General features: G+C 53.6%; 4 protein-coding genes across 4 annotated transcripts; 3 read left to right on the top strand and 1 right to left on the bottom strand.

Moving 5' to 3' along the window:
• Positions 1-2635: 2635 nt before the first annotated feature.
• Positions 2636-4418, bottom strand: BDV37DRAFT_242611 (RTA1 domain-containing protein). Its single transcript, XM_032081345.1, has 4 exons — positions 4215-4418; positions 3602-3980; positions 3294-3537; positions 2636-3235 (listed from the first exon to the last, which is right to left on the bottom strand). Exons 1-4 carry the CDS (start codon positions 4234-4236, stop codon positions 2825-2827), a joined length of 1056 nt encoding a protein of 351 aa, XP_031943798.1. The 5' UTR covers positions 4237-4418; the 3' UTR covers positions 2636-2824.
• Positions 4419-4742: 324 nt separating this feature from the next.
• Positions 4743-11375, top strand: BDV37DRAFT_280759 (acyl transferase domain-containing protein; the record flags this gene model as incomplete). Its single annotated transcript, XM_032086651.1, has 5 exons — positions 4743-10050; positions 10121-10609; positions 10673-10773; positions 10841-11236; positions 11295-11375. The coding sequence occupies 5 exons, from the start codon at positions 4743-4745 to the stop codon at positions 11373-11375; spliced, it is 6375 nt and encodes a 2124-aa protein (XP_031943797.1).
• Positions 11376-11699: 324 nt separating this feature from the next.
• Positions 11700-12617, top strand: BDV37DRAFT_280758 (thioesterase family protein; the record flags this gene model as incomplete). Its single annotated transcript, XM_032086650.1, has 2 exons — positions 11700-11762; positions 11844-12617. The coding sequence occupies 2 exons, from the start codon at positions 11700-11702 to the stop codon at positions 12615-12617; spliced, it is 837 nt and encodes a 278-aa protein (XP_031943796.1).
• A 281-nt stretch (positions 12618-12898) lies between these two features.
• On the top strand, positions 12899-18672 carry BDV37DRAFT_292039 (P-loop containing nucleoside triphosphate hydrolase protein). Its single transcript, XM_032089087.1, has 15 exons — positions 12899-13251; positions 13314-13845; positions 13909-14138; positions 14197-14476; positions 14531-15579; positions 15657-15819; positions 15876-16018; positions 16283-16430; positions 16478-16601; positions 16668-16739; positions 16786-16836; positions 16897-17580; positions 17644-17727; positions 17786-18166; positions 18234-18672. Exons 1-15 carry the CDS (start codon positions 13009-13011, stop codon positions 18475-18477), a joined length of 4428 nt encoding a protein of 1475 aa, XP_031943795.1. The 5' UTR covers positions 12899-13008; the 3' UTR covers positions 18478-18672.
• Positions 18673-19161: the final 489 nt, after the last annotated feature.

Raw genomic sequence — 19161 nt, 5'->3', positions numbered from 1 at the left:
TCGGTACCTGGTCCCTTAGTGCTTACTCTTCGGGAATTTCCACTGAGTGACTCTATTTTTGGGTGCGTTCAAACAAGGAAACAGGACTGGTCGGGCACTCCGGCTGCTGCGTGGGACATCAGATCCCCATGCTCGATTGGCTCGTAGGGATGCGGAGGCATACATCGAGGTACTGGGCATTGCCAGTGTTAACCCAGAGCAGTAAGTTCCTTGTTTCATATCCAAATTACGGTCAACCCCCAGTGCCCGAGTCACCCTAACGTGAGCCAGTAGCCATTGCAACTTCGCTTCCCACCGTGTCACAGGATCTTCTTTCGCAACGCTTTGACAGTTTATTTTCTTACTCTAATCTCTCAAGTTCATTTCTGAAACAAACGGACCGGAAATCTTGTACGCCATGGCTCGCTGTGCCGGTTTTCTGGCACTGTTTGACAATTGCATAGTCTGATACTTGGGACTTCCACGCATGACATTCTAGCAATTCTATGACTGCGGACTGTTTTTAACTCTATACAGTTCTTTTTTTAGAGCTTCATACGTTAGCTCCGATCTCCAGTGTACAATTGCATGGTGCTTTTATCTACCTCATGTTCACGTTTGTTCGAGCCCGGGGCTTTGCTTAGCCTTTTACTACATGTAGACACGTCGCTGTGCAAACCAATATACATCCTCTCGTATAGGGCCAGCCGCAGACTCGGATCCCATCTTGTCTCTCTGAAGAAAGAGAGGCAAAAGATTCAGAAACCATAAACGTCCATATTCAAATGTCGGATGATCTCATCGAATAATATTACCAACACAACTCCACCGTAAGCCAACGTTGGCCCCTTCCTAAACGAGGCAGTTCAGACTAACGGGATCCGTGGATTCGACTGCGACCCAGCACAATATTGTCCCATTGGTGTCCTTCGACTTAGTCCGTCTCTGCCATACTTTTGGATATCGGCTGGTTTGGTGAAAGTAGGAAGTGATCTTCTTCGTTAGGGACCTCCCCATGTGGCAACCATGTGGCCGGCGCCCTAAATTGACTTTCCTCAGTAATTTCTTTCGTAAGATGAACATACGCTAGGATACCAATCCAACAAATCCGAGCAATGTTGGGGGCAGAGGTCTGGGACTGCATGCAGTGAAGATGACGGGGTGATGTTTTCCCCATACATATATGTAGAGGGCCCAGGGACGGGCGATGGCCCCCGTTCGTGAAAACGGATAGCCCATATCTTATAGTATCGCGATGAGAATGTCAGTTGATCCCCATTGCGCGATGATCACGTATGTATATCCCTTTCAGACCCATTGTTTCTCGTCTTCATCTGCTGATCAGCGGTCGTGGGTGGTAGTTCCGTTCAGGTCGTCGGCGAGAACTGGGCGAACATCGATGATCGGGTGGAGCGGCGAAGGGCTCAAAATCGAATTGCCCAGAGGGGATACCGTAAAAGTGAGTACTGGAGGACGGATATTATGCCTTGATTCCGTTAACCATGTTATGTAGGGCTCAAGAAGGAAAAGATGGAAGGAGCTAAAGAGGCAGCAGCCAACGCTCCTAAGGAGGAGCAGAAGCAGCAGCAGCAGAAACAACAGCAACAGCAACAACCCTTACCCTCCTTTCAGACCCCGGTGAAAGTACAAACCCCTCCGGACTTTCAGCTCTTTTCTCCTCCACTGGACGGGCTGTCCTTCCCCGAGTCGTGGACTCCGCCGTCACTCGATGGCTCCCAACGACCGACGATGACTGGCCGGGGGCCTTCCTACAATCCCATCGAGGAAGCATATGCGCTGGCGAATACTAGCAACGGCAACCTCACAAACTCCCAACCCCCAGCTGTCCCCGTCCCTGCAGCAGGCACGGTCAAAGCTCCCCAGACACTCCACGCGCCCACCCCTAGTATAACCCCGAATCCCAGCCCCCCAACGGTTGCGGATTCCGTTCCGTCACATTCTACTCCCACGGGAGAGTCTTCACTCGCCAATACTGCCCTTCACCGGGCGGCTCTGTACGGCCATGAGTCTGTCCTGGGGGTTTTGATCAGTGCGGGCGCGGATGCTTCGATCGCTGATAGCGCGGGGCTGACACCCCTGCATCTCGCGGCGATGGAGGGACACGCCCGCCTGGTGACACTGCTATTGGGCTCGCCGACCGGCAGTGGTGTGAATATCAACATGACAACGCGGGAGGGCGAGACGGCGCTGCATCTGGCTGTGAAGCATCACCGGCCAGAGGTGGTGCAAGTGTTGCTCTGTCCGACGCGTCGCCACGCCCTTCAGGTAGACGCACAGGATTGGCTGGGCCGTACAGCCTTGCATCTTGCCTGTGAGCGAAATCGGCGTGACTTGGTTGAAATGCTGGTGCAAGCCGGGGCCCAGTTGGAGATCCGCGATCTCGAAGGCCAGACGCCCTTGCATACCGCATGTCTCGGGAAGAACATGTAATCCCGCTCTTCTGCTCCAGTGATATCCCTTTGATTGATGCGTTTCATGGGTTTACGTCGTTCTTACCTTCTTACCTTCATTCAATACTTTATTTGCTTTGTCTTATTTATATCCTATGTGCTGGCGTTGGAGGCAAGTGGTTGTGAAGAATTCTATCCGGAGTTGTTCTTGATCTTTATAGAAGCATCACAGTTCGTTATTCATTGTGGATATCTGTAACCCATACATATGTTGATATCGGTCAACTAGAGGATAACATAATAAAGATTCGAGGTTCTACAAAACAAAGGAAAGAAACAATTAAAATGAAGAAAGAAGCAAAACCACCCAAAAACCAGCCAGGTCCAGCCTTTTTCCCTATCCCACACCGTCTCATTCCGAACCCTAATCGTCCTCAACGAACATAACCATACTCATTGCCATAGCCTCCTCGGCCCGATTCCACCTCGTTCAGGGGCCACCGTCCTCCGCCATAGCCAGTCTCACGCTCCTCGTCACTGGGGCGCGTGAGGGTGTATTCTGAGTCGTTGACCGCGGTATACTTCTGACTAAAGCCGACTCGGCGCTGCTTCTTCGCTTCCTTCGCCTCCTGCTTCATCTGCTTCTTCTCCGCGCGCGAGAGCTTAGGGAACTCGCTGTCGGGACCCGGCATTATGCGACCAGGGTGCAAGGCATTCCAGAGCATCATGCCGATGCAGATGGGCACACACTCGAGGATATAAAACGGGGCCTCCTTGGTGCTCAGCACGGTCTTACCGGCCTGGTTGGGGTTGGCGAACTCGACCAAACGGTAGACGATACGGGTCTACGTCGTTGTCAGCATGCTGGTTATGCAGAGGGTGGGAAAAAAAGAGCACACATACCGTCAGGCAGAGCAATGTCACGTACATGCCGTACACCATCCATTTCCACCCATTTCCGCGCTCGATGTTCCGATATCCCGCCAGCATGCGCTTATGGAACACGATCAACAGAGCGAGGAAGCAGAGGATGAAGAATTCCTGGATGGCGATACCGGCGGTGTAGATGTTCATTCCAGTCCGATTCAGCTTCTCGCCGAAGCCGTCGGAGTCCAGAATACCACCGGTGCCTTGGATGATAAAGGCGCTAGACCATGGTCAGTGTCTCCGGAGTCGACAGGATTTCGCGGAGATGGTGCAAGGGCGCTCACGTTATATCGAGCCAGATAAAGATCTTGGCCATGCTCTCGGCTTTGATGCCCTTGATTTTCTTGTTCGGGCTGTAGTAGTAGACCATCCGGCCGAAGATCATGTATACGAATGCGTTAATCCACAACGGGGCGAGCAGGACGAGCAGCTGTGCAGCAGCGAGGGTGGATGACTTGGTCTGGTCCAGTGTCGAGTAGGCTCGCATGATCAAACCCAGACATTCCCATCCACTGCCGACAATGATCACCCAGCAGAATTTCTTACGGTAGAGAATCGCCAGCGTCAAGTGGCCTGCGAACGTCACTCCGAAGAGGACGGAGAAGATAATGGCGGCCGCGGGACTGGCACAGTAGGGATACTGCGCATTCTCGTTGGTGAGATCTGCATTAATTCGTCAGTTTTGCGGTACTCATAAAATTGGAAAATTTTGAGGCTGAAAGTGTTGAAAAGTACTGGTTTTGGGGAGGGAATCCACATCGTGGTGTAGATAAAGATGTGGGAACGGGGAATTAAGAACGTGGGATAGCGGGGAATTTTTATTAGACGTGGAAAACAAAATGGCAAAGAAAACAATAGGGCAGAAAAAATGGCACTAGAGGAATTAGAGGAACATACCGCACTTCGCTGTTAAACCCATGACGCTAATTGACACCCAGTGTCTTCGCAGCAGAGGTTTTCCAGAGTATTCAGACAAACAGAAAGGGGAATGAGAGAGGGAACGAGAAGAGAGGAGGAGAGAAGTGGTTGTTGAGATGCAGAGGGAAAAAACGGATTACCTGCTGCATTCTTAAACTAGTAGGCTCACCCAGGATCGACAGAATGACGGTGCCTAAACCCATTGGCCCACCATATTTTTAGAGCCAACACACGTCAGATTCTAGTTGGGGGGAAACTAGACTGGGATGTGAGGCTCGAGGGCTGCAGGCTGAGCCCACGCTGCATCTTAGCGTCCCTGCGAAGTGAGACGCTTAGGGCTGATTTCCTGATTGGGGTGGTATAGCGCGACCCGTTGGATAAATATCTTGCGAATATCTTCAAACAAAGAGTCGGAAATGAGCCTTGCAGAAACAAAGAAGATCATCTAAACAAAGAAATAACGAAGACCCAACGGAATTATCCACAAGACGACGATTTACCGCCACAATGTTTTCCACGATGAATGCCTCCTCCGCTTCCCGTTCCCCATCCCTGGCCAGCGCTGGTTCCGCGGCCTCTTTCGCACTCTCTTCCGGCTGGGCGACTCCAGAACTTCTCTCCACCTCCTCCACTTCTTCTCATGCGTGTCAGACCCTTACTATTACCTATCATGCCTTTGAGCATTCTCTCACCGTCGCCAGCGGCTCCTACCCAACGGCTCTGCAGCTGCGGGACGACTTCCTCCATGACCTGAGTAAGACTCCCGGGGACGAGGAACTGTCGTCCCTGGTGGAGCTCTGGGCTCGATTCCTCAGCTTTACCGTGCGCCGCCTGGAGCGAGAGCGCCGTGGGTTGAAAGAGGATGACTTGCGGGTGCTCCTCGCCACGGCGATGGACACCTTCGAGCGAGACATCCTGTGGAATCGGGAGGTGCACGGAGTGGTCAAGGAGCTGGACGCAAGCACTGACGTCAAAACGACCATTCTAGCTGCCTACGTTCAGGCGCGTCATGCGTTGCGAAAGATCAGTCGGCCATCCCACCCGCCATCCGCGCTGATGACGGCCGCGTTGGACCGCAAGGCACAATTGTACACCGTGTTTGGCGGCCAGGGTAACGATGAGAACTATTTCGACGAGCTGCGAGTGGTGTACAACACCTACCGGCCGTTAGTGCGTGATTTGGTTGTCTCCGCATCCAGCCTGCTGCAGCGCCAGTCGCTCGACGAGCGGTTCAGCCGCTTTTATCACCAGGGTCTGGATATTATTACTTGGCTGGAGCATCCCGAACGGGCCCCAGACTCAGCCTACCTGATCTCCGCCCCACTTAGTATGCCGCTCATCGGCCTGCTCCAACTGGCTTGGTATCGCGTGATTGGGCGTGTTCTGGGGTCCACTCCAGCCCAGATCCAGGCGGCACTAGTTGGTACCACCGGCCACTCCCAGGGCATTGTGACCGCAACCGTGACGGCCGTGGCCCAGTCGTGGACCCAATTTGACAACCTGGCCCTGGATGCCCTGCGCCTCCTGCTGGCCATTGGAGCCTACAGCCAAGACCACTTTGCCGTGGCCGAGCTGCCCCCGGTGATTGTCGCTGATGCGGAGGCCCATGGCGAGGGCTTTCCGGGGCCCATGCTCAGTGTCAGCGACTGCCCCCTGGAGCAGCTCCAGAAATACGTCGACGCCGTTAATGTACATCTCTCGGAGGACGCCCGTATTGCAATCGCCCTGATCAATGGACCACAGAGCGCCGTGCTGGCAGGTCCACCCTTGTCCCTGCATGGATTCAACGTCTGGTTGCGCGGCGTCAAGGCCCCTGCGAAGGGTACCCAGCATCGCATTCCCTTTAGCAAGCGGAAACCCGAGATCAGTAACCGCTTCCTCCCCATCACTGCCGCCTTCCATAGCAGTTACCTGGCCGATGTCTCCGACGCAGTCCTCGCCAATGTCCCCGACTTGACCATTAGGGGCGATGACCTTCGCATTCCCGTGTTCTGTACGCGCACGGGTAGTGACCTGCGGGCCTTTGGAAGCCAGAATATTATTCCCGACCTGGTCACCATGATTACATCGCAGGAGCTGGTCTGGACCGAAGCCATCAAGTTGCCGGGCGCCACGCACATCATCGACTTCGGCCCAGGAGGCGTATCCGGTATTGGGGCCTTGACGAATCGACTCAAGGATGGCACGGGAGTTCGAACAATCCTGGCCACGGTCGCGGAAGGCACCAACACAGATCTGGGCTATCGCAGCGAGATCTTTGATTGGAGCCCTTCCCCGGGACTGGCGTATGGTCAGATTTGGAGCGAACAATACCGACCGCGGCTGGTGCAGGTATCTGGCAGCCGCCCCATGGTCGACACCAAGCTGAGCCGTTTGCTGGGACTCCCACCGGTTATTGTGGCGGGCATGACTCCAACCACAGCGGCGTGGGACTTCTGTGCAGCGGTGATGAAGGCTGGATATCATGTCGAACTCGCCCTGGGAGGCTATCATCGCCCGGACCAGCTTGAAACGGCGATCCAGCGTCTACTACGCGAGATCCCCCCGGGTCGCGGAATCACTGTCAATATGATCTATGCTGCCCCTAAGGCAGTTCGCTGGCAGGTTCCGCTGCTCACACGTCTCCGGGCGTCGGGAGTGCCCATCGAGGGTCTTACGGTGGGCGCTGGCGTTCCCTCGCTGGAGGTCGCCACCAGCTACATCCGTGATCTTGGGTTGCGCCATATCAGCTTCAAACCGGGGTCGCTCCCGGCGATTCACCAGGTCATTGCCATCGCGCGGGCCCATCCAAACTTCCCGGTGATCCTCCAATGGACTGGCGGTCGCGGGGGTGGCCACCACTCCTTCGAAGACTTCCACCAGCCAATCCTCCAGGCTTATGGGGCGGTCCGCAGCTGCTCGAACTTGATCCTGGTGGCAGGCAGTGGCTTTGGAGGGGCTGAGGACACCTTTCCCTACCTGACTGGAGAGTGGGCGCAGCAGTACAATCGGCCACTCATGCCCTTCGACGGCATTCTGCTGGGTAGCCGCTTGATGACCGCCAAGGAGGCCCATACCAGCGCCGCCGTGAAGCAAGCTATTGTTGCAACACCTGGTGTGGCTGACGAGGCGGACTGGGAGCAGACCTACACCCAGCCGGCCGGGGGAATTATGACGGTGACCTCCGAGATGGGAGAGCCCATCCACAAATTGGCGACGCGTGGTGTGCGCCTCTGGGCGGAATTAGACCGGACAATCTTCAAGCTCGATCGCGCACAGCGTCTCACTCAACTCCAGAAACAGCGCGACTATTTGATCCGCCGACTGAACGCCGACTCGCACAAAGTCTGGTTTGGACGCGACGAGCTCGGGAACGTGGTGGATCTGGAGGAGATGACCTATGCCGAGGTCATCTCGCGGCTGGTCGAGTTGACATATGTTTCACTCGAAGGCCGTTGGATCGATGCCTCGTTCCAGCAGTTTCTCTTTGATTTCCTTTTGCGCGTGGAAGCCCGGATCGGCCATGAAAGAGAGGAGGGCCAAGATGGTGACGACATGGAGATGACCTCTTCTGTGGTCACCAGCGTGGATGATCTTCACGACCCCAAGCCAGCTATTGACCGATTCCTTGAGCAGAACCCCTGTGCCGCTGACCAACTCATGGGGACACAGGACGCGCAGTACTTCCTGCACCTGTGCCGACGACGTGGCCAGAAGCCGGTCCCGTTCGTGCCCGTGCTGGATGAGAACTTCGAGGAGTACTTCAAGAAGGACTCGCTGTGGCAGTCGGAGGATCTCAACGCGGTGGTCGATGGCGATGTTGGGAGAGTGTGTATTCTACACGGGCCAGTCGCCGCGCGCCACTCCACGGTGGCCGATGAGCCAGCGCGCAAGATCCTGGATGCCATCCACGAGGGGCATATTGAGCGTCTGGAGATGCGGGATCCCGACTACTTCGAGGATGGAATCCCCATCGTGCACTGCTTTGGGCCCTACCCCGTCGTCAGTGAGTGGGGTATGGCGCAGGCAGGGATCAGCTGCGTCCCCGTTGGTAACACTGGTTCGCTACTGTACGAGGTATCTCCCGAGATGAACGCTCCGATGCCATCGCTGGACCAGTGGTTAGCTGCGCTGGGTGGGACGCAGGGTGGCTGGCGCCAGGCATTCTTCAATGCTCCTACCATTGTGCAGGGCCGGGCGATTTCTGAGAACCCACTGCGCCGCCTCTTCCAGCCGACGCGCGATTCCTATGTGATGGTCCAGGCAGGGCACCGGTCCGACACGACTGTTTCGCTGTTCGAATACCGCCCACATTCTGAACCGGTGAAGGTCGTCGATATCCGTGCTGACGAGTCCGGGTCCATCACGCTGGAGATCATTAACTACCGTAACGCTGGGGGTGCGGCTATCGGCTTGCGGCTGATGTACCAGTACCGGCGCGACGCTGTATACGCGCCCATCCATGAGATCATGGAGGGTCGTAATGAGCGGGTCAAGGAGTTCTACTACCGTGTGTGGTTCACCAGCTCGCAGCCGAAGAAGTGGACATCCGTGCATGATACATTCTGCGAGACTCAGCTCGAAGTCACGGCGGACTCGATTGCAGAGTTTGCGCACTGTGTGCAGAACGCCAGCGATGCGTCCAGCAAGCGGCGTGGAAAGACCCTGTACGCACCGCTGGACTTTGGGGTAGTTGTCGGCTGGGAGGCACTGATGAAGCCACTGTTCTCGCACGAGCTGGACGTGGATCTCTTGACATTGGTGCATCTCACCAATGGTTTCCGCATCCCCCCAGACGCGCAGCCTATCCAGGAGGGCGCTGTCCTCGAGACCAAGTCTCGTATTCAGGCCATCACGATCGAGGATGCTGGTAAGCTTGTGGAAGTGCGCGGTGACGTCTACCAGGAAGGGAAGGTCGTCCTCGAGCTGACCAGCCAATTCCTGTACCGCGGCACGCACACGGACTGGGAGAACACCTTCCGGAAGGTCGACGAAGAAGAAATGGAGTTGTGCCTCAGCGGGCCCATGGAGGTGGCTCTGCTGAAGTCGAAACCGTGGTTCAAGCCACGCGATGCTGACCTAGATCTGCAGGACCAGACACTAATTTTCGTACTGCAGTCGACCTATCAATACGCCAGCAGGGATACATTCAAGGCCGTTACCACCGTGGGTGATGTGCGTCTGAAGTCCTCACTGCCTGGTCGGTCCAGCTCTGTCGCAACAGTTGCCTTCTATGCCGCCACCTGTCGTGGCAACCCCGTCATGGACTACCTGCAGCGCCATGGCAGCCCGGTCAAGAAACGGCACATGTTTAACAACCCGATGCCGCTCACGGGCGAGGGTTCGTCACTCATGATGAGAATGCCGGACTCGAACGAGGCTTACGCCCATGTCTCCTGGGATTTCAACCCCATCCACGTCTCGTCCTCCCTATCACGGTATGCTGATCTACCGGGGCTGATCACGCACGGCATGTACACGTCGGCACGTGTCCGTGGTCTCGTCGAGCATTATACTTGCGCGTCGGCCATTGGTGCGTTCCGCAGCTTCAATTGCTCGTTCACAAGCATGGTGCTTCCGGGAGATGAAATTGAGGTCATCTTCCAGCATGTGGGTATGCTGGCAGGCCGCAAGATCATCTCCGTCGAAGCGAAGCATGTTCAGCGCGGGGAAACAGTGCTACGTGGAGAGGCTGAAGTGGAACCTGAGGAGACGGCGCTGTTGTTCACGGGCCAGGGAAGCCAGCAGAAGGGGATGGGAATGCAGCTGTATACCCAGAGCGAGGCTGCACGGCAAGTGTGGGATTATGCTGATACCTACTTCTCCGACAACTACGGTGGGTTTCAATTGATCCTTTTTGTTCCAAGCATTCTTTGGCTGGTAAGCGTTTACTAAACGGTCATCAGGCTTCCGCATAACCGATATCGTCCGCAATGACCCCAAGGAGCTCACCGTGTACTTCGGAGGCCCGCAAGGTCGGCACATCCGCGACAAATACATGAGCATGAAGCGAGAATCCGTGGGCACCGATGGAAACGTCCAGCTCCTCCCGTTGTTCCCCGAGATCGACGAGGACACTGAGTTCTACACGTACCATGCACCACAGGGGCTGTTGTCGGCCACGCAGTTCACCCAGCCAGCCTTGACGCTGATGGAGCTGGCGATCTTTGCGGATCTCCAGGCGAGAGGATTAATCTCGGAACGGAGCTCGTACGCCGGCCACTCGCTGGGCGAGTATGCAGCCCTTGGTGCGGTTGGGAAGATTTTCAGTGTGGAGAGCCTGGTGCAAGTGGTATTCTATCGCGGATTGTTGATGCAGTTCGCCGTGGAGCGCGACGACCGAGGGCAATCCGACTTCCGGATGTGTGCGGTTGATCCAAGCCGGGTCTGCGCAGGTAGGTGTTGTCCTGCTGTGTCTGGCCAGCTAAGATTAGCCATTACTCACAGGGACTCTCTAGGCTTTGACCAAGCAGCGCTGCAGCTGGTGGTGGAAACCATTGCAGCCGAGACAGGACAGTTGCTGCAGATTGTCAACTTCAACGTTGCAGGGTTGCAATATGTGTGCGCAGGACAGGCAAGCCTTCATTACTCTTGTTCTCTTCTATTCACTCGCTAACCCACCTCAGATCCAACCTCTCCAGTGCCTCAAATCCGTCCTCGATCATATCAACGCGGCCGCTGCCTCTCTCCCTTCGAACGTCCTGTCTCCCGACCAGCTAACCTCGCTAGTAAAATCCCAAGTTGCTACTACCCAGACCGGAACAGCCCTCACACGAGGCTGTGCGACAATTCCTCTCAAAGGCATCGACATTCCCTTCCATTCTTCACATCTCCTCCCCGGTGTGCCTGGCTTCCGACGCTGTTTGCTGGACTTGATCGACCGCCATGCGCTCGACCCGAAGCGGTTGGTCGGAAAGTACGTTCCCAACCTGACGGCGCGGCCGTTCCAATTGACGAAAGAGTATTTCGAGATGGTGAGAGAGTTGACTGGGTCTGCTGCCCTGATGGGAGTGTTGAACGAGGTGAGTTGCCCTTCCCTATCGCATGAGGTTGTTTGCGCAATGCTAATGTAGCCAATAGTGGGAAACCTATATGAGCACTGCTGGAACTTGTGGAATGGAGAAGATTGAGTCTGTTATTCAGTCGATGAAGGTGTTTTGATTTTTGTACCCATGATTGTTGTTTTGTACCGATAGACCTGCTTCCTTCAATATACCCTCTACCGCACTGAAATTTCCCCAACAACACCCCCGTAGCATCAGATCAATTCACAGTGAAAGTTGGGCTTCTATTCTAGTGCCCAAACAGGCAAGGATGGGGCTGTTTAATTCTTACTGTCCGAGGCCTTCAGCTCCTTGGTGGGGGCTTATATTTATATCGCCGGTGGCCCCCATCATTTTTTCATCTTTACTTTGCGACAACTCTTCTCTCGTTACTTCTTAATCTACAATTCTTGCTATGTCTGTGTACTCCTTCATCCCCGTGATGGGCAGCATTCTGCTGCTCTTTTTCGTCTATGATTCTAAAGCTATTCCTGGATTATGGCATGTTAGTGATAGTCTGCATTTTCCTACGTGGAGTCGAACGAAGTATTGGGCTAACCGCCACGGCGTGAGTACGAATTAACAGGCCCGAATTATCGCAATCTTCATGAACCATATTGTCTGGAAACGAAATCAACCTTCCTCAGGCAATGGTCCTTCTACCCTCTTTCGTCCTGTTCGGACCCGATCCTATTGTTCTCTGGCGGAGGTCGACTTCAATTTGCACAAGTCTAACAGCACATTCTACGCCGATTTGGATATCAACCGGCTTGAACTACTGCTACTGCTCTTCAAGGACGTTATTACCCCATTATGTCCACCATCGAGAAAGCCGTCCAACGAAAGTGCCCAGCGAGTCGAGGCGAAACAAGCCGGAACCTTGAAACATCTCACTCCCGTGCTCGGCGGCGTGTCGTGTATCTTCCGACGGGAGATCAAGCCCTGGCAGCGATATGATGTCGAGTCACGAGTCCTGTGCTGGGATGACAAATGGCTATACATTGTTAGCCATTTCCTGAAACCCGGTAGCCACCAGGAGACTAGTACGACGGGCTCGGAGGAAGGTGTTCTTGCGTCCGCTATCTCGAAGTATGTTTTCAAAAAAGGTCGCCGGACGGTAGCGCCCGACGAGGTTCTCCAGTTTCTGGAATATTTGGAAGACGGTGATAATGCTGATGCTGATGCTGATGTCAATGCCAATGCTGACGCTGATGCTGATGCTAGCGTTGAAGGCTCGGGGTTGGGGCTGAAGATGAGAGGCCAAGAAGATCAGCAGGAACACCTGGAAGTGAAACGCAAACGCGGTCTAGCACTAGCAGCGCACATGGCCGGATTAGATGGTCTTCATCGCGTGGCATAAATTGTTTCAGAGGGGCCTGAAGTAGTTCTTCGTCAGAGCTGGAGTGGGGGTGGTGGGGGGCAGATCTGGCAGGAACTAGGAGGTACAGGTAGAGATTTGATGAGCCTGCATGTCATGTACGTCTGGAGAATGAGTTTATATGTGATTCTGCGAGTGTCAGTTCCGTAGATTGCCATTAATAGAATAGTCGTCGTAAACCCTAAGCTCGGCGGCTCACCATGCATATAAAGTACGGCCATTTCGGACCCACGGGCACCGCCACGAGCCAACCCGTCAAATTTCCAACGTTGATGAACAAAAGTCGATCACCATGATCTACTCTCTATCTCATAATGTGGACGATACGACCATAGATGAAAATACAATCAAACATCACTAGTTCGCAATCTCCATGTCTTCGTTCTGGCTTCATTCCAGAGCAACGGCAGCATGCCCTACTGCTGTCGAAGATACCTTTGGGCCTGTTGTCAGCCATGAGTGCAAAAATGGCTTTGATTTCACATTATACTTCGAAGAGACGGTCCTCACACTGCCGGTGACCCTCTTTTTTCTCTTTTGGGCCTTGCCACGCATATACCACCTGAGACAACAGACAATAAAGGCACAGGGAGGTTATCGGTATTTTGTAAAGCTAGTATGATGCACCTGCAGCGAAAGAGCCCATGAAGAAAGTATGCAAACTGACCTACTCGCCAGGGTGGATATGCTCTGTTGGCCGTCCTCCAGCTAACCCTCGTCGGCCTCTGGGCGGCGCCGTCGGGACAAACCACTCGAGCTACTGTCGCAACGGCTGTCGTCTCCTGGCTGGCTTCCATCATATTCGGTATTCTTTCTCACTATGAGCATATCTGTACGATTCGGCCCGCTACCATTAACTGTGGTTATCTGTTCCTTTCCTCGATCTTGTCCTTGGCCGAAACCCGCACGTTATACTTCCTGGAGAGGAATCGCTCGATTGCCGTCCTCTATACGGTGACACTCTGCATAAAGGTGGTGTTGTTGATTACTGAAACAATGCCAAAGAGGTCCCTCTTGAGACGAAACTACAAAGATGCGCCTCCTGAATCGACCGTGGGGATTCTGGGAGAATGTCTCTACTGCTGGCTCAACCCGCTCTTAATGCTCGGCAATCGCGTGGATCTTACGGTTGAGCTGCTTCCCCCAATTGAGGACTCACTTCGCTCTACGGGGCATGGTGACAGCGGACTCTATGCGCTATGGAACAAGGGTAAGCTTGTCTCTTCTACTTCTTCAAGCTATATTCGTCCTGATGACAGGGAAATCATTGTAGGACCCAACCGGAATTCCCCTCACAGTTTACTCTGGGCATGCTGCCGATACTACCTGGTTCCGATATTGTTAGGCGTCTTCCCTCGAGCGCTGCAGGTGGCATTCACGTTCGCACAGCCCTTTCTGGTCGAAGCAACCACGACCTGGGTGGGATCGAACGAGCTTTCTCACCCCAAGTCACAGGGATATGCACTGATTGGAGCATTCGCTATAGTCTACACGGGTATCGCGGTGAGTTTGTCTACTCTATGAATGTAAGACGATATATAGCTGACACTGAATTTGTCAGGTTTCCACGGCCTTCGCCCACCATCAGGCATATCGAGTGGTTTCCATGATACGGGCTAGCCTGGTCGACATGCTCTACAGTCACGTCATGGTCATGCGTGACATCGACGTTGAGACCAGTGCCCCTGTCACTTTAATGAGTGCAGATATGGAGCGTATTTCCGGTGGTCTACACTACATCCACGATGCCTGGGCTTGTATTGTCGAGATTCCTATTGCGCTGTATTTGCTATGGCGTCAGCTGGGAGTCGCCAGTATCGCCCCGATCATCGTAGTATTTAGTATGTGCACATGTTTCCTCTTTTACCGTCTGACAGATTGCTAATTTTGAGTAGTCTGTATGGCCCTGTCATTGCTCATCTCCGGACTGGCTGGCCCTCGCCAGCAGGTCTGGCTGGAGGCCATTGAAAAACGAGTCGATATTACTGCCAAGGTTCTGGGATCTGTGAAAGGAGTCCGCACAGCTGGATTGACCGATAAATTGTTCAACCTCGTCCAGACGATGCGTATCGAAGAGGTCGTCAAATCGGAAAAATTCCGTCGACTCCTCATTCTAGTGGTCGGCGTGGCATACAGCAACGTCACACTCTCTCCGCTGGCCTCGTTCACGATCTACGCCCTCATGGCACGGCATAAAGGGGATGAAACTCTGACGGCCACTAAGGCGTTCACATCGCTCACCTTATTCACTCTTCTTGCCACTCCAATCTCTAACCTGGTTGAAGCTGCAACGGGAGTCGCCACCGCAATCGGCTCGATTAAAAGAGTCAACGAGTTCTTGCAGTCAGACCCACGAAGGGACGACGCACATGAGCCTCGAGGGACTCGGAGCAACATCAGCATCCCTGCCAGCGTTTTATCTAGTGCACTAACGGAGATTGGAGTCGTCTACGACGGAAAGGGCATGTCGGTTGTGGAAGGGGTCCCCAGTATCTCCAGTCGCGAGAAGTTACCCTTGTACTACGAAGTCACCGGTCCAGTCTTTGTGGCAGAGGGCCGCAGCGCTGGCTGGGAAGCGAGTAAGCCAGCCGTGGTACAAGATCTCAGCTTTGAGATTCATCGAGGCACGGTGACCTTTGTCGTCGGACCCGTCGGATCTGGGAAGTCCACGTTTGTGCGTGCGTTGCTGCGAGAGACGCCCATGTTTTCGGGAGCGTTGAAGGCCGATCCCGACTCGATTGCGTATTGCTCGCAGACGCCCTGGTTGACGAATAACACCATCGAGGACAATATCTTGGGAGAGTCGCTGTACGACCTGCGTTGGTATAATACCGTGATCAACGCATGCGCCCTATATGATGATATCCGCAAACAACCAAATAGGGACAAGACTATGTTAGGGACTCAAGGTGCTATTCTGAGTGGAGGGCAGAAGCAACGCGTGGTAAGTTTCTTTTTGTTCACTTCGATCTCATGTCCTTTCCATGCATAGTCATATGCTGACCTAGTACATTATAAAAGGCTCTGGCCCGGGCTGTATACTCCAGAGCAGAGACTATTATTCTCGACGATGTCTTCAGCGGGCTGGACCGCACCACGGAGGATGCGGTCTTCCATGCGCTGTTGGCTCCAGGGGGGCTTTTACGGAAGCTGGGTACGACAGTGATCCTGACGACGAACAGTCGTACGTATTCCTTCGATATCCTTTGGATGCTTCACCTCATTCTGACTATGTCTTAGCCTCTCGCCTCTCCGTTGCGGACCATATCATCGCTCTGGGCCCATCAGGCAACATCATGGAACAGGGAACATACAAAGAGCTCCATTCTCGAACTGACAGCTATATTCGTAGTCTGGCGGCCTTGCCAAAACGGAAGGCAACGGTTCACCTGGAAGCCCCCGAGATCCCTATCCCCAGAGCCAGGGCTCGAAATCGATTGTCTCAAAATCGGTTCTCTCAGCGTTTCTCCCAGAGATTCTCCCAACGTTTCTCTCAGCAATTCTCTCAACCTTTCTCGCAGCGGTTTTCTCAACAGATCTCACATGAGCAGTTCTCACAGAATCAGTTCGGCCAAAGCGAATTCGTGCCAAACCGCCTCTCGCAAAACCGGCTCTCTCAACATCGGCTCTCGTTGGCCAGCCCAGAGGTACAAATCGAACCGACACCGCAGGGGGATGGGCGACGCACGGGTGATATGTCCATCTATTGGTACTATGCCCAGGTTCTGGGGGTGTTCCGGTCCGCGGTTTTTGTTCTTTTGATCATGGCCTATGTGGTTACCATTACATACCCTTGTAAGTTTATTCGCACAGGTGAAATAAGCGATTGCTAACGAGATTAGCCCTTTGGGTGGAGAAATGGGCAAAGTCAAATATCGATCATCCCAACGAGAGACTGGGATATTGGCTCGGTATCTATGCGTTTATCGCGGTGATGGCCACTTCTACACTTGTCACCTCCTGCTGGTGAGTTGTCAGATCTGGAACTACAGTCTATTGTTTAGCATCTCCCTCATGCTGATCCTTAACTAGGCATCTAATGGCGAACCTGGTAGCTCGTGGTGCCAGAAATATGCACGCCGAGCTCTTGAAAAGTGTCCTAGAGTACGTCCCACTCATCCTGTCTTCTCTTCCTCGGCTAACTCTCCAGTGCCCCTATGTCATTCTTCCAGACCACCGATCTAGGCAACACGACGAACCGGTGAGCAACAACCGAAGCAGCTTCATAGTGAACGCGAATAATTGCTGACCTCTCCCCCAGATTCAGTCAGGACCTGCAGCTGATCGACATGGAGCTCCCCCTTTCTGTCTTGAATACCATCCTTACTTTCTTCACCTGTGTAGCCCAAATGGTGGTCATCTGTACCGCAACGGGATACATCGCCGCCACCATACCTGCATGTATAGTCGCCTTTTATTTCACCCAACGGTTTTACCTGCGTACCTCACGCCAGATCCGATATTTAGATATCGAAGCCAAAGCCCCCCTGGTCTCCCACTTCCTGGAAAGTCTCAGTGGCCTCTCCACCATCCGGAGTTACAAGTGGGAACAACATTACCGACGACGCAACAGCAAATTGCTCAACGATTCCCAAAAGCCCTTCTATCTGCTCTTCGCCATTCAGCGCTGGCTCGAACTGGTCATTGCCCTGATGGTGGCCGGATTTGCCGTCGTTCTAGTATCCATCGCTGTCGCGACGCGTGGGAAAGTGAGCGCCAGCTTCATTGGGTTGGCACTGCTGAATATCGTCACGTTTACCGAGAATTTGCAGGGTCTAATCAAGCAATGGACCGTGTTGGAGACATCCATTGGGGCAGTGGCACGAATTCGCAACTTCAAGTCTACCATTGAGTCGGAGCATCTGGAAGACGAGACAGCTGTACCTCCGCCAGACTGGCCGGCCAGGGGAGCAATCGAGTTTAGCAATGTGGTGGCTTCCTACAAGTATGATTCTGAGTCTTGTCGTACTTTTCAGTTCGTACCTCGACTAACATACCGTGGCGATAGGAACTCCTCGAACCGTGCGCTCGACCATATTTCTTTATCAATTAAGCCAGGCACCAAGGTTGGCATCTGCGGCCGCTCCGGAAGGTTTGTTCTCGTCCTTTACTCCCCCTATACAGTCCCCGATCCTAACCGTAAATTACAGTGGAAAGTCCTCGCTAGTATCGTCCCTATTCCGTCTCATTGAGTTGACCAGCGGCACGATCAACATCGACGGGCTAGACATCTCTCTGCTGGCTCGCAACCACCTGCGTGCTCAGCTGAATTGTATCCCTCAGGAGCCCTTCCTCCTACCGGGCTGTTCGGTTCGCCTCAACGTGGACCCCGGGATTTCAATCCACGATGACATCCTCATTGATGCCTTGAAGAAGGTCCAACTATGGGATGTGGTCCGAGAGCTCGGTGGCTTAGATGCTACGATTACGCCTGATACATTCTCGCCGGGTCAGAAGCAACTCCTGTGCTTCGCCCGGGCCATGGTACGGCCGGAGGGGAAAATTCTAGTCCTTGATGAAGCGACGAGCAGGTTAGTGATTTTATATTGTTATTCTATTTTATTCTAGTGTGCGATAGTTAACCTGGCCGTCCTTTAGCATCGACACCAAAACGGACGACCTCATTCAGTCGCTCATCCGGAGTGAATTTGCCGATCATACGGTCATCGCCATTGCACATCGACTGGAAACCATTGTAGATTTCGACGAGATTATTGTCGTGGATGCCGGGCGCGTCGAAGAGCAAGGTCCGCCGGCGACCCTGCTCGAGAGAGGAGGAGCGTTTGCGGAGTTATATTGGGATAAGGACCGGAGTTCGGAGAGGACTCCCTTAAGGCTTTAAATTGGGTGGCTGCTTCAGGTCTCTCTATTGTTTCCGTCCTTTTTTTTTTGATTTTCCCTCTCGTTTCCCTCTTCGATGCTGTTGTACATATACATGATTACGATAGATAGCAGTGCTCTGGCACCTCATATAGTGTATCTCTACTTGAAGGGCAGAATCCAACGTCACTTCCTTTCAAACATACCTGTCGCCCTTGGAGCTACTGGATATGGTGGGTGTACTGAGTCCCCCTCAAAAAATGTCTTACTCGGTCTGACTTCGTTTGCGAGAGTGCCCTATATGGGCCGGTATTAAGCGCATGTCGGGGAGAATCCGGTATTCACCTTGGGTTGACATGCATGATGTGTAGCCCCCGACGGGGATCCACTTCTTGTATTGCATGCTTGTCAAGACACTTACTATACTTGGGCAATTCCCCCTCTTCGGGGTTTATCATGATAGGTAACTTGAGAAGATAACTCTCACGTGCACACACGCCGTAATAGGCTTCTCTTGTATCCGCTGTGCATGAGGTCATGCCGGCTTTCATACAGTACATGGTTATCGGGCTTGGCATGATGCCTGAAACATGCGGAGCAGGACTCTTCTGACCATTAATGGGGTTGGAATGCAAGGATAGTTCACAGAGTGTGGGTTGAACTGGTCTGTGGCCCGGTTTTCCGTCCTGGAGACTCACTTGGAACG

Source organism: Aspergillus pseudonomiae (assembly GCF_009193645.1).
Source record: "Aspergillus pseudonomiae strain CBS 119388 unplaced genomic scaffold BDV37scaffold_16, whole genome shotgun sequence".
In the NCBI taxonomy this organism is placed as follows: Eukaryota; Fungi; Ascomycota; class Eurotiomycetes; order Eurotiales; family Aspergillaceae; genus Aspergillus; species Aspergillus pseudonomiae.
This window is presented reverse-complemented; position numbering and strand designations above follow the sequence as displayed.